The sequence below is a fragment of the Festucalex cinctus genome, chromosome 10, assembly GCF_051991245.1.
Source record: "Festucalex cinctus isolate MCC-2025b chromosome 10, RoL_Fcin_1.0, whole genome shotgun sequence".
In the NCBI taxonomy this organism is placed as follows: Eukaryota; Metazoa; Chordata; class Actinopteri; order Syngnathiformes; family Syngnathidae; genus Festucalex; species Festucalex cinctus.
The window spans coordinates 10,920,188-10,933,986 of record NC_135420.1 but is presented as its reverse complement, the minus strand read 5'-3'; the positions used below and the strand labels follow the sequence as shown (position 1 = coordinate 10,933,986).

Genomic DNA, 13,799 nt, shown 5'->3' with positions numbered 1-13,799 from the left:
TGACAGGAGTTCCTCTTCTGAGGCAAAGAATGTTGCCATGAAGGGAAAATGTTTCCCTGTTGGCGACATTCCTGCACAACCATGTGATGAGAAAACTTTCCTTTCAAGCAGTAATGAATATTTCTGTATATTTTCTCTCTCCCCTTTTTTATTGTTAGTTTTTGTATTTTGAATCTGGTTAGCCTAGTAGAATGATTGAAAAAAATACACATAAAATAAAATAAAAACAGGAAGAGTCCAGTTGCTTTGGGACAATCTTAACCTTGAATGCCTGGAAATCTATTATGATCGTTTTTATTGGTATTGTGACAGTAAGTTACAAATGACTGAGGCATGACATTATTATATTAGGGTAATGATTTGGAATGTTTGCAAGTTTTTCTTGTTTATGTTGACTCTTGGAATGAAAGATGCTCGGAAAATTCAACGACATGTTTCCTTGTTACTCTACAATGCTTTGTTTTCTAAATAGTCATACATAAAATGTTTACGTGTATACTTTGACCTTTTAGCTTCCTAGTTTGTTTCCCAAAGTGAAATAGTTCATGTGACAACACGAGAAACTTGTGACCAGCGGTGTTGCGTGTGCAAATGGTCCGTAGGGGGCCTTCCAGCCCCCTCGTGCGGAGGCGTATGAGTGAGTGTGGGCAGCAGGTGTGAAAAGGAGAGGCGGCCTTATCATATAACCTTTTCACAAGTCGCACCACAACAACAACAGGCCCTCCCTGATATTATTGGGTCAACAATGTCGCAGGAAGTCTTGAGGATTAGAGTGGAGTGGGGAACATGAGTATGGGTGCCATGCGCTCGGTCTGACGAGTCCACCCCATTCGCCCACCTCCGCTCCCCCCTACTCTTTGTCTTGTGGCAGTGTCGGGGTTAACTCCTGCTCTCTCCATGGCCCGAGGTCAGGGGGGGAAACAGGCAGCCAGTCAGGCATTCTTTCTCTATGACTATGTGTGTGTGTGTCTGTGTGTGCTGTAGCTGTGGCCCACTCTGTGCTCTTTGACTCTGTTGGCCTTATAAGGCATCCGGCGTCATGGCAACGGCGAGGCTTGAATAGCAGTGTCAAATCCCTGAGCACACAGACACACGCTTACTCTCCCTAAAGGGGGAGACCTAACCGAGAGCGGCTGAGAGGAGGCTGGGTGCTCTTCGCCTTCCACGAGAGCTCCGTGACCTGCTTTTTCCTGCTTCTTTGACTAATTTATTCCTATTGGGGGAGGAGGTGGAGGGGAGGGGGAGAAAGGACGACAGAGTGCAACAGTACACCCTGCCTCCCTGGCAGGGAATGTGAAGAGGTTCTGGCCTCTGCTTGTAACTGCTGGATGGACAGTGACTTAACAAGACAGGGAAGAAAAACAGCGTCTCAAGGGAGGTCGACTTTATTTTTGCCTTTTTTTTCTTTTTTGTCTTGTGACATTTGAGCCTTTCCAGCATAGTTGGAGGCGCTCTAAGAAAACAGAAGTCAACTACAGACAAGAGGACTAATGAATTTAGTTTCCGCAGAAACCACAGAGGCATTTTTCCAGGAGGGAATGTGTTGTCTTTCTCAGACCTCTCTGGTTTGAATAGAACGCCTGCAGCCACTGTCAGCATTTTTATGGATTCTTTTTTTTCATCACTTTTATGTCACAGATCACTTCTTTGGTACACACTCCCTGAATAGGACACATTTGATTCCTTTACCAAAGTTTGTGAGTGGATATTCACGGGGCTCATTCCAGCCCTCTTCATCAGTGTCACCTTTGCCTCGACAAGTCAAGAGTGCAGTCCGGACTCGAGCTGGCCCAGATCAGCAGATAACACCTTAGCACTACACGGGAACTGGTTGGACGAGTTTTGAAGTTGGAGCAGAGGGCAGAGTAGTTTAACCCTGCCTGAAGGAGAATTCTGTTTCATTTTCCTCCCACTCGTCCTTTTGGGAGAAAGCAGTCACGCATAGAGTGACATAGTGACATAGCCGAGTTTGTTCTTCTTCGTCTTCTCAGAGGCGGACAGTCTGTGAATGAAAGTAAGAGGCAGAGACCAGAGTGGGAGACAAAGTGTAATTTATTGTTTCCTGGGTTAGAGCAGGCTGCACCCTTTTTTTTTTCTTCTCCTGCCTGAACTCTGAACCACTCAATGCGCGTGTAAAGTTTTCTCAGGAGCCATTGATTGGAGGTCAGGGCAGCGAACACAAGGGTGAAAGGCAAGAACAGAGCGAGCAAGCCAGATTATAGAGGACCAGAGTCCACCGGGAAGGATCGTCGGGTCAAGCCAAACAGACGACAAGGAAGGAAAGGTCATCGCAGAGACAACTTTTCATCACACTGGAGCCACCTCATTGTCGCCGGATTCACTTTTTTTCGACTGGGAGCGTAGTTGAAAGCCAGGGCGGGTCAGTGCATGATCCACTCACGGGGCGGCGGGACTTGGAGAATATGGCCATGGTAAGCGGGGGATGGGGCAACCCCAACGGGGACGCGAGCAGACTGGAGGAGAAGGTTTACCTGCGTAGGGAGGAAGAGGAGGGCTCGCCCCGCGCCGGAAGCAGCGACGTGGACGTGGCCGATGAGGACAAGGCCTGCGTGCTGGACTGTGTGGTGTGCGGCGACAAGTCCAGCGGGAAGCACTACGGCGTGTTCACATGTGAGGGCTGCAAGAGCTTCTTCAAAAGGAGCATCCGACGCAACCTCAACTACTCCTGCAGGTAATTTGTTTACGTCTCAAGAACGGATCACTGGATGGTATTTCTCTCATGACCAACTTCCTAAAATGGAAAGTTTGCAGAGATTTTCCCCTTTAGTAGCCTTAAGTGTGTGTCATTTCCTCACTACGGAAAAGGATTACGGCCAAGAGAAAGAAAAAAAGAAGAGAGAAAAAAAGGTTTGGAAGGATTCTCACTTTATCTCAGAATTCTAACTTTAAAGTGAGAATTCTCACTTTAATCTCAGAATTCTCACTTTAAAGTGAGAATTCTGAGAATTATTCTCAGAATTATTTCAGAATTATTCTCAGAATTCTGAGCATTATTCTCAGAATTATTCTCAGAATTCTCACTTGCGAGTGAGAATTCTCACTCTAATCTCATAATTCTAACTTTAAAGTCAGAATTCTGACAATTATTCTCAGAATTCTAGCTTCCATCCATCCATTTTCTTAACCGCTTGATCCTCACAATGGACGCGGGGGTGCTGGAGCCTATCCCAGCTGGCTTCGGGCAGTAGGCGGGGTACACTTTGAACTGGTTGCCAGCCAATCGCAGGAATTCTAACTTGGAAGTGAAAATTCTCACTTTAATCTCAAAATTGTGACTTTAAAGCGAGAATTCTGAGATTAAAGTTATAATTCTCACTTTAAAGTCAGAATTCTGAGATTAAAGTGAGAATTGAAGTACCTCACCACTGAATGACATGACGTTCAAGTGTCACAAACAGCCCTGGCAAAATGGAAAAACATGATCGCCCTGAAGGTCAGACGTGCTGCTGGATTGCCTCAGAAGGTCAACCTTGCCATTCATTTTGCAATACGGAAAACAAGTGTTGCAAACTCAATTCTTAGCTGGCCTGGGGAGCTGCCAGCCACATAATGTGGTTATTCCTTTTCTTGTAATAATACGCTAACCCTGAAAGGAATGTGTCTTTTTAATCAGCGTGTCACATCCAGGGCTGAAAGGAATGTTGCCGGGGCTCGTCTTGCTGTAAAACGCGACACAAGGGCGTGTAGGGTTGATGATTTACAAAGGTCACAGCCTTGAAGAGCTATTCAGATACGCCAGCTCACACTTTTCACTCATCATAGAGTCCGTGAGAGCAGAGGAGGTGGGGGGTGGGAGGGAAACATGTGAATACAAAGTGCTTATTGGAAAGGCGCTCCGCCTTTGAAAGTTTTCATCATCTTACATTCATGTTTGTAATTGCAGATCAAACCGGGAATGCCAAATCGACCAGCACCATCGCAACCAGTGCCAGTACTGTCGACTCAAGAAATGCTTCCGTGTTGGCATGCGCAAAGAAGGTTAGTCAACACCATTCTCAAGAGGCTCCCACAACAAGTCATTCTTCAAGCAGTTTGAGGGCTCAGTTGACGGTAAATAGCTATTTCAAATTTATTTGTGACTAAAAACAACATGGGGAATCATTATAATTAGATCACTGCAAAACTGGACTTAAATAAAATAAATAAATAAATAAAACAAGAAAACATTCATTTTTTTTGTGTATGTGGTATATATTAATTTAAACAAAATTATCTGCCAACGGAAGCGGAAACTTTGACTTGACAAGAGTCTTAAAAATAAGTCAACAGAGCTAGCTGATCCTGTATTACTCACGTCTTAATAATATATTGCTAAGATTTTTGAAAAAAACAAAAAACAAAACGTGTTTTAAAAAATTGAATTACACAAAAACTGTCTGGAAAGAAATATCTTGGCAGACAAAGAAGCACAGACAGACAGACAGACAGACAGACAGACAGACAGACAGACAGACAGACAGACAGACAGATAGATAGACAGACAGACAGACAGACAGACAGATAGATAGATAGATAGATAGATAGATAGATAGATAGATAGATAGATAGATGACTCGCTAGCTAGCTAGATCGCTAGATTGCTAGCTAACTAGCTCTATTGGAAGTTGGCTGTGCTGTCTACCTCACGTCAGTCCCATATTGTAACATTGGATATGTGCCACCAGAAAATCTCGGCTGTGTTGGCTCTGAAATGGCGACCATCGCAGGGTTTATATGGCATGAATTGTTATGACGACTGAGTGATTGACATACACATGGCATAAAAACAAGGATGGAACCTGCGATCGATCGATCGATAGATAGATAGATAGATAGATAGATAGATAGATAGATAGATAGATAGATAGATAGATAGATAGATAGATAGATAGATAGATAGATAGATAGATAGATAGATAGATAGATAGATAGATAGATAGAAAGAAGACATTTTCCCTTTCTTTTACCTGCTACCTATGAGGGCAGCAGTGACATTTGCCCGTGACCCAAGCTCAATATTTATATTGTCAACTGAAGGCATGTTTTCACCATGGTGCTCAACTCTGGCAGCTGCTGATCGTCTGTGATAAGCGGGCAGTTTGAATAACGGAGAAAAGTGGCTGTTGTCATAATATAGCCCATTTGAACGTACGCAGGGGGGAAACCACAAAATGAAAACTATTCCTATATCACTACTTTCATTTGGGCATCAGTTCACAACTAATTTTCGGAACATTACTGAGTATCATGTTAAAGTCTGATGAAATATTGACTGTAGTGTATAGTGCAGTATGGTCTCCACTCCTAATGCATACTGTAACATGTCGCAGAGGTTATATTGGGCCTGGGTAGTAATGACAAACCGCGGCCGTGACGCACATTGTTGATGTTTCCACACTACCTGGAATTGTGGAGCTCAACTTTGACCCAGTAAATGTTGCATTAACTTTTGAAGTGATTATACCACTGCTGGGTGAACTTAAAAAGTATTTTTTTATAGAAATGAGTTATAACATACTGAGCAAAAGTCTTGGACATTGTTAGATGTTTTTAAGCTATTCTATAATGGCCTTATATAGTATAACTACACGGTCACTCAGTGGACCATAAACCCCTGCCAAGGCTGAACTGTTAAAGGTGCATTGTGCCGTTTAAAAAGGTAATGTTAAAGCTTTTTCTACATCATACATGCTCAGATGAGTACCTGACTGTTTTACTCTGATTGCATCATCAGCTTTTATCTTCGCTTTATAGTAGCGTGCGCAGACCCCCACACGCTCCACAGTTTCTTTGGTGAGGGAAGGGGCGGAGTTTTTCTTACATCATTTGAAGTCATATCTTTGTTTGTCAACTGTGGCTGTCATTTTAAGATCGCGCACGTACTCGCACGCGCACAATGAATGAGCCTAACACAGATGCTGCAGTTACACTTTGGGCCAGAGGTGGCAGTCGTGAGTAAAAAAGTGAAAACTGCACAATAAGCCTTTAAGAACTGTGGACATAAATAAATAAATAAATAAATAAATAAATAAAGAAATAAATAAATAATGGACTTTTTGAAGGGTGATCAAAAAGTTGGTGCCCTTACTCTTTTGGAGAATCGACTGTTCCATTGATTAGAATTAAAAAATAATAATAAAAAATACATTCCATGCACCCTTTCTCTGGCTCTACATAAGTGGTCCTTAACCTGGGTTCGATCGAATTTTAGGGTTTTGGTGAGTCAGTGTCAGGGGTTCGGCGACGGTCAAGGCACACACATGACTCAAATGATTCATGATGATACGCCTCGCTTGGCTATCATTGACTGCAGTTGATCACGCTACATTGCTTGGCCTGAGCTGTAGTTGCAGTAGTTGACTTGTGACTGTTGTGATGGTATGTCGTGTGATTTCTTTTTTTCCCTTCATACTAGCTATGATGAGCAAAAAAAGAAAGTGATCAAACAAATAACAGAACGTACGGTGTTCTACAGGGTTCAATTCTGGGACATCTGATGTTTTTATTATATCTGCTGCCCCTGGTGGTTGTTTTAAAGTGTTCTATACATAAAAAGAGTTTAGTTGAGTGGTGGGAGTCAGTGTCCTAAATGGATGACAATTTACACCAGGAAAGTAGTGATCGACATACTGTTTCAACTAAAAACAACATACCTTAGGCTTCCGCTTCCACTTCCACTTCCACTTCCACTTTACCCCCCAACAAACTTATTATTATTTTTCTTAGCAAGCGGCCCCAAACTACTGGTTTCAATGATTTGCAGTAATGTAGTGTCCAACTCGGGACGTGCTTTTTGTGACACTTGACATATTTCCCACCTTTTAACGAAAACGCTCGCCGAAAATCAAGCTCTCTACATTCATTTGTTATGGGATGTTTTCCCTCCAGGAGGCGCTGCGGGAGCTAAGCAGTGACGTCAACTGGAAGGGTCCATTACTGTAGACATGTTTAAAACAATCTGCGATTGGCTGGCAACCAGTTCAGGGTGTACCCCGCCTAGGCCTACTACCCAAAGCCAGCTGAGATAGACTCCAGCACCCACCACAACCCTTGTGAGGAATAAGCGGTCAAGAAAATGGATGGATGTTTAAAACAATGAAAATAGTGTCATGTAATGTATAACAGGCCAAATAACTGTAGCTGTCAGCTATCTGTAGTCTCATTTAATTGAAATGTTTGCCGACAGACAAAAACATTATACAATTTATACATTAATTTACCAGGAAGGAGTCAAGTCTAAGTCTAAGGAATATGCAGAGATTTTTGTGTGCACACAACTCCGGTCACCGTTTCATTTGGATCTTATGTACGTTGTGTGTGTATTTAACTCGCGATATCACCATAGTCAAAAATCTATTTTTTGTGCGCAGGGCAAGTCTAGCACAAAGCGCAGTGGAGCTGTGGAGTGGAGTTTTCCTTAATTTGGTATTTTCCTAGGTGGCGCAGATAGGAAGTGCCATTTGCTCCATTGTGAGAGGGATCAAAGTCAACTTGTTTGCCATCCAACGGCAGCGGCTTCCCTCATTCTCTTTCAATTCAGCGCAGAGAGGCGGGTAGTCTACATGGCGTGTAAATGCAGGAGATCGACATGCATTCGTATGGCAGCAGTCCGTGGAAACCTTCCCGTCGTGACTCTTTTATGTCATCACTGTGCGACCATATACATCCACCGTGTCTTGCATGTTTGCACGTGTAACAGACCACCACAACTCCCTGTGTCCCCGCAGCTGTCCAGAGGGGTCGCATCCCACCATCCCACTCAAGTATCAGTCCCAACTCGCAACGGGCTGGCGGAGCGGGAGGCGTGTTGCCCGCTCACCTCGGGGCAGACTACTTTAACGGGCAGCCGGTGTCGGAGCTCATCTCCCAGCTGCTCCGGGCCGAGCCGTACCCCCACAGCCGCTACGGGACCCCGTACGGCCAAACGCAGATGGGGGCTTCTGCCAGCGGAGCCCCCGTCATGGGCATCGACAGCATCTGCGAGCTCGCCGCTCGCCTCCTTTTCAGCACCATCGAGTGGGCCAGAAACATCCCGTACTTCCCGGAGCTGCCAGTTTCTGAGCAGGTCAGTCAAGGATGACGAGGTACCCAAACATCAGATGATATGCAAATAACTTGACTTGATTCCTACAGGTGGCGCTGCTGAGACTGAGCTGGAGCGAACTTTTCATTCTCAATGCAGCCCAGTCTGCTTTGCCACTCCACATGGCCCCCTTGCTGGCAGCGGCCGGTTTCCATTCGTCCCCCATGTCTGCCGAGAGGGTGGTGTCCTTCATGGACCAGGTCAGGGTGTTCCAGGACCAAGTGGACAAGCTCAACAGACTGCAAGTGGACACTGCTGAATACAGCTGCTTGAAAGCCATCGCTCTCTTTTCACCTGGTAAGTCTGAATGTTTCCTCAGTGTTGTCACAACAACAACAAATGTCTTCACAAAAACAGACACTGTGTCCTCAATCAATTTAGGCCCCAGATCACAGATTTCAAACCATAGATTATTTTACACCAACATATGACCTACGCACATTTTATTGAGTGATTAAAAATTTGTTGTATGTGTTTCCATAAATAATATACATCATAAAAAAATTGGGTCATTTTGTACAAAATCTCAAATTTTGGTAGTTTTGTACAAAAGAACCCAGAAAGTCGGGTCAAATGGGCTCTGGTCAGCAGAGTGGTACCCTTGTTTGCCTCCGGTGCAGGTGGCATGAGTTCGCTTCCCTGCACTGGAGGCAAAAGAAAAGAAAAAAAAAAGCGGGGTCAAATTGACCCAAGTAGCAAATCAGTCCCTTTTTGATCAAAATTAAATTTAGAGTGCAAGTCAATGGTTATAAAAGCAGTTGGGTCAAAAACTATCCATCCATCCATTTTCTTGACCACTTATTCCTCACAAGGGTCACGGGGGTTGCTGGCGCCTATCTCAGCTGGCTCTGGGCAGTAAGTAGGGGACACCTTGGACTAATTGCCAACCAATCGCAGGGCACACAGAGACGAACAACCATCCACGCACACAAGCACACCTAGGGACAATTCGGAGCGCCCAATTAACCTGCCATGCATGTCTTTGGAATGTGGGAGGAGACCGTAGTACCCGGAGAAGACTCACACGGACACGGGTAGAACATGCAAACTCCACCCAGGAAGGCTGGAGCCTGGACTCGAACCCGAGTCCACAGAATTGGGAGGCAGACGTGTTAACCACTTGTACACCGCGCCGCCCATCTAAAACTAAAACAACCCCAAAAATTGTGTTCTTTTGCACAAAACAGTTCCAGAAAAAAAAAAAGTTGGGTCAAATTGATCCAAGTAACGGGTCAATCCCTTTTTGACCCAAAACAGATTTATAGTGCAAATCAAAGGTTCTAAAAACAGTTGGGTCAAAAATCACTCAATTTTAGGTCAAAAACTGACCGACCCAATGCTTGGGTCAATTTGACCCAACTTCCGCCTTTTACAGTGCAAAATTCAAAGTTGTAAAAACAGTTGGGTCAAAAACCCTACAACCCAAAAAGAAAAAAAACGGGTTCTTTTGTACAAAACAATCCAGAAAGTTGGGTCTAATTGACCCAAGTAGGGGTTCGGACTTTAGAATGCAAATCAAAGGTCGTAAAAACAGTTGGGTCCAAAAATAACTCAATTGAAGCACAAAAACTGGACGACCCAGTACTTTTACAGCTTTTTATAGTGCAAAATTAAAGGTTGTAAAAACAGTTGGGTCTAAAAACAAATAACCCAAAAAATTGGACACTTTTGTACAAAACAATCCAGAATGTTGGGTCAAATTGACCCAAATACTGGGTCACTCCCTTTTTGACCAAGTTAAATTTAGAGTGCAAAGCAAATGTTCTGAAAACAGTTACGTTTGCACTCAATCATAGGCCAAAAATTGGCCAACCCATTGCTCGGGTCAATTTGATCCAACTTCTGCTTTTTACAGTGCATAATTAAAGGTTTGTAAAACAGTTGGGTCAAAAGCCAAACAACACACAAAAAAGGGGTTCTTTCGTGCAAATAGATCCAGAAGGTTGGGTCAAATTGACCCAAGTAGCGGGTTCGACCCTTTTTGACCCAAATTAAATTTAGAGTGCAAATCAAAGGTTCTAAAAATAACTCAATCATAGGCCAAAAACTGGCCGACCTATATATCATGGGTCAAAAAGTGACAGACTGCTACTTGACCCAACTTTTTTTTTGTGGCACATATCAGACAACAGCCCCCCAAAAGGTTTCTCGAAAAAAAAGAAAAAAAAAAAACACAACTTTTTGACCCATAATTGTGTTATTTTTTACCCAACTATTGTTAGTGTTCAAATGTGAATAAACACCCAATAAATCGCTATCCCCCCCCGTGCGTTTGCTGTCAGATGCATGCGGTCTGACGGATCTGGCCCACGTGGAGTCCCTGCAGGAGAAGGCCCAGGTGGCGCTGACCGAGTACGAGCGCCTGCAGTACCCCAACCAGCCCCAGCGCTTCGGCCGCTTGCTCCTCCGCCTGCCGGCTCTCCGCGCCGTGCCGGCCAACCTCATCTCGCAGCTCTTCTTCATGCGCCTGGTGGGCAAGACCCCCATCGAGACGCTGATCCGAGACATGCAGCTGTCGGGGAGCTCCATCAGCTGGCCCTACGCACCGGGACAGTAGTCGGCCTGCTGCGGACGGGGGAAGATACAGAGAACGTGAAAATGCTGGATGTTAGGTCAAATTGATTCGCAGCACTTGTGTTGAAGCTCTGGTCTTCATCTGATCTCGCGGTTGGCTCCTTCTGGACTACGAAAAAAACAACAAAGCTTATTAAAATGCAGACTTAGGCCATGATGAGCACATACTACCTCCTCCCATATCACCCTTAATGTGACTGACTTCGATCCAAGCGTGTGTGTATGTGTGTGTGCGTGTGTATGTGCGTGTTGTCTGCTTTGAGTCCGAATGAAGCCCCAGCAACGCTTCATGTTGTACAGACTGTATCAAAGTTACCAAATGTATTGCATCACCCAAGCTATATTGTGGCAGTGCATCGTTGGGAAGCCGTTTGACCTTTTATTCCATATTAGCTCTATGATCTTAAGAATTTTAGCTTGTTTTTTTTTTTAACTCATTCATTGCCAGTCCAGTTAAAAGGGGTTTTTGACGTCTATAGCAATGGCACTGAATGTCTTCATACTAGTACACTCTTTGTCGTGACTTCGACATTTCAGCACACTAGTGGAACAATTGTGTCTTACTAGTAATGTTTTCTTTCAACAACTAAATGGAGTAAAACAGTAGGACATTGTGAAATTCTACTAGTTAACATCTGCCATTTTACACTTAACTCATTTACTCCCAGCCATTTTCACTGAAGCAACAATTAGCATTAGAATATAGCTAAGTTTCATCATTATTTATTTGTTGAAAACGCTTTCAAAAAGAGCTTGTTGCAACATGACCCTGGCTGCTCTCTTATACTCTGCTGCCACCTTATGGCTGTTTTTTTGTAACAACTACAATTGCTTTAAGCCACCTCTTCATTTCAGAAAATGCATGAAAGCCTTCTGTATACTATTGCATGAAAAAAAAACATAAAAAAGTTTTTGGGAGTGAAGGACAAAGTATAACTAAAACGTATTTACACGTCTTTGGGTTAGAATGAGTTAATCATATTAATGAATGTCAACTAGTGCGTATTTTAACCTCACTACTAGTATCCTAGATGTTCTATTAGTATGCCATGTGCTGCTAAATGTTACAAGTAAGACACATTTGTCTACTAGTACGGACTAAGAGCTGACTAACTATAAAAACAGTTGGGTCAAAAATAGCCCAAATTGGGTCAAAAAGAGACCAACTCAATTGTTGGGCTATTCAATTATCCCCCAAAAAAGTTGAGTCAAATAAATAAGCCACAAATCAACCAACAAATTGGGTTGCTTTGTGGGTTATTCATTTAATTTGAATGACTTTTTGAGTTAAATTATTCAAAAGTTGGGTCAGTTCATTTGTAACCAAATTCAGTCGGTTCATTTTTAACCAAATTCAGTTGGGTTATTCAATTAACCCAAAAAGTTGGGTCAAACGAATAAGCCACAAAACAAGCCTAAAAAAATAAAAATGCTTGATGGATTATTTATTTGTTTAATAACCCAAAAAGTTGGGTTGGTCCATTCTTAACCCAATTTGGTTTATTTTTGACCCAACCATTTTTAGAGTGTAGTATATGGACCACTTAACTCATTCACTGCCTTTGACAAGTATACTTGTCAATTGTATTTTTTAGAGCGGTGCTAAATGGGGGCGAATCTGAGCATGCTCCACTGTAAATATCAAACTTGGAAACAACTTTACTGATGCCCAACCACCGGTAGATGACATCATTGCCCCATTTTATAGGAAATAAACACAGTTTCAGAGTCCATGGGAGAAATGGCTGTATTTTGGCAAACCTAAATTTTTCTGCTGTCAATTATAAAAGAACGGGACGGGACAAAAAGTAGGGAGTCTATTCTGTTATTTGGTAGATTCGGTTTATATATAATTATTGAATGTAATATCACGTGAGTATTGGAAATGTAAAAATTTTCTATAATGACTGGCAGTGAATGAGTTAATAGTACCAAATAAGTAATCAAACGGCTTTCGAATGTGTCTCATACAATATTTGCTGCACAAATATTAATGCTCAAAGTCACCCTGTGAAGTAGTTGCACACGTTATTCAGGATTTGATGCCCCCAAGTGGCCGAAATGCAAAATATATATTTTTTGCACATGCGTACAGTGGCTTTAAAATATAGAGTTGATGTTTTAGGTTTTGGGCAGTATACGAGAAAACATTCTATGGTTCCCCAGACTGTCGCATCCTAGTCTGACATGATTATTACCTCATGTTTTCTTCTCTAAGACAAAGATTGTACAGCAAACTATTAATGTACGAACAGTAAATTTAAAGGGATCAATGTCCATCATTACAAGAATGTATCTTTTTCTCCCAAAGACAGACTTGTGTTTATTTTGGGATACAATGTATTTTTAAATGTAATTTAAGAAGGCACACAAATTTGTGTAGCTCATAAATGAAAGGTACGAAAGACCCTTATGTTTGTTTTGTTAAAGTTTATTTTGATTTTGATGGACACACTGTACGTAATCCAATATTGTGAAGCAAACATGGCCTTACAGAAGGAAGCGAATGATAGCTTTGTGCACTTGTCGGTACGAAAATGCTAATGTCTTGTCAATGCCACAAACAAGGACTCATTGTGATACATGTGCATGATGCAAACAGGTTTTTTTTCTATGACCTTTTGTATTACCTGTCAAATTTTCAAAAGACAGCACAACTTCCTCAAAAGCTCAAAACGTCTTCACTTTGTGATGTTTGTCAGAATTAAAACTAGCAATTTAACTGCGCTCCTTTAGGGTTACATGTATGACCTTGCCGAATAAAATGAACTTTCGATAAAATTGAATGTTTGACAGGCTGTGTTTGCAACACTTGAAATAAAAGTATGCACACTCCTATGGATACAAACCATTTGGGAATCTGACCTATTTTATTTTTGGTTTCTTTTTCAATGAAGAAGAAATATCCTGCAGCATATAATTATGGTGTGTTTACTGGGTATTGGCTGTATAAAGACTTTTAACTATTCTAAGACGCGCTCCCATTATTGAGCAACCATCAAGCAAATAGTTTGCACCAAACACAAAAGGTCCATTGTCACATACTCAAACTCTGCTGGTCAACATTTTGATAAATCACTTGTGTTATATTAAAAAAATAATGATAATAAAAACTAAAATAAAAAAAACAACTATTAACAGC

General features: G+C 42.4%; 1 protein-coding gene across 1 annotated transcript; it reads left to right on the top strand.

The window, feature by feature from the left end:
* The first annotated feature begins 1,224 nt into the window (after positions 1 to 1,224).
* On the top strand, positions 1,225 to 13,508 carry LOC144027079 (nuclear receptor subfamily 2 group F member 6-like). Its single transcript, XM_077534365.1, has 5 exons — positions 1,225 to 2,692; positions 3,905 to 3,999; positions 7,728 to 8,065; positions 8,134 to 8,380; positions 10,366 to 13,508. The coding sequence occupies exons 1-5, from the start codon at positions 2,424 to 2,426 to the stop codon at positions 10,638 to 10,640; spliced, it is 1,224 nt and encodes a 407-aa protein (XP_077390491.1). The 5' UTR covers positions 1,225 to 2,423; the 3' UTR covers positions 10,641 to 13,508.
* Positions 13,509 to 13,799: the final 291 nt, after the last annotated feature.

What these genes read in the sequence shown, in the direction of transcription:
- LOC144027079 (XM_077534365.1), top strand. Translation starts at nt 2,424, where the DNA reads ATGGCCATGGTAAGCGGGGGATGGGGCAACCCCAACGGGGACGCGAGC. An exon ending in AACCTCAACTACTCCTGCAG is followed by an intron (nt 2,693 to 3,904) that starts GTAATTTGTTTA and finishes TTGTAATTGCAG; the next exon opens with ATCAAACCGGGAATGCCAAA. An exon ending in AGCTGCCAGTTTCTGAGCAG is followed by an intron (nt 8,066 to 8,133) that starts GTCAGTCAAGGA and finishes TGATTCCTACAG; the next exon opens with GTGGCGCTGCTGAGACTGAG.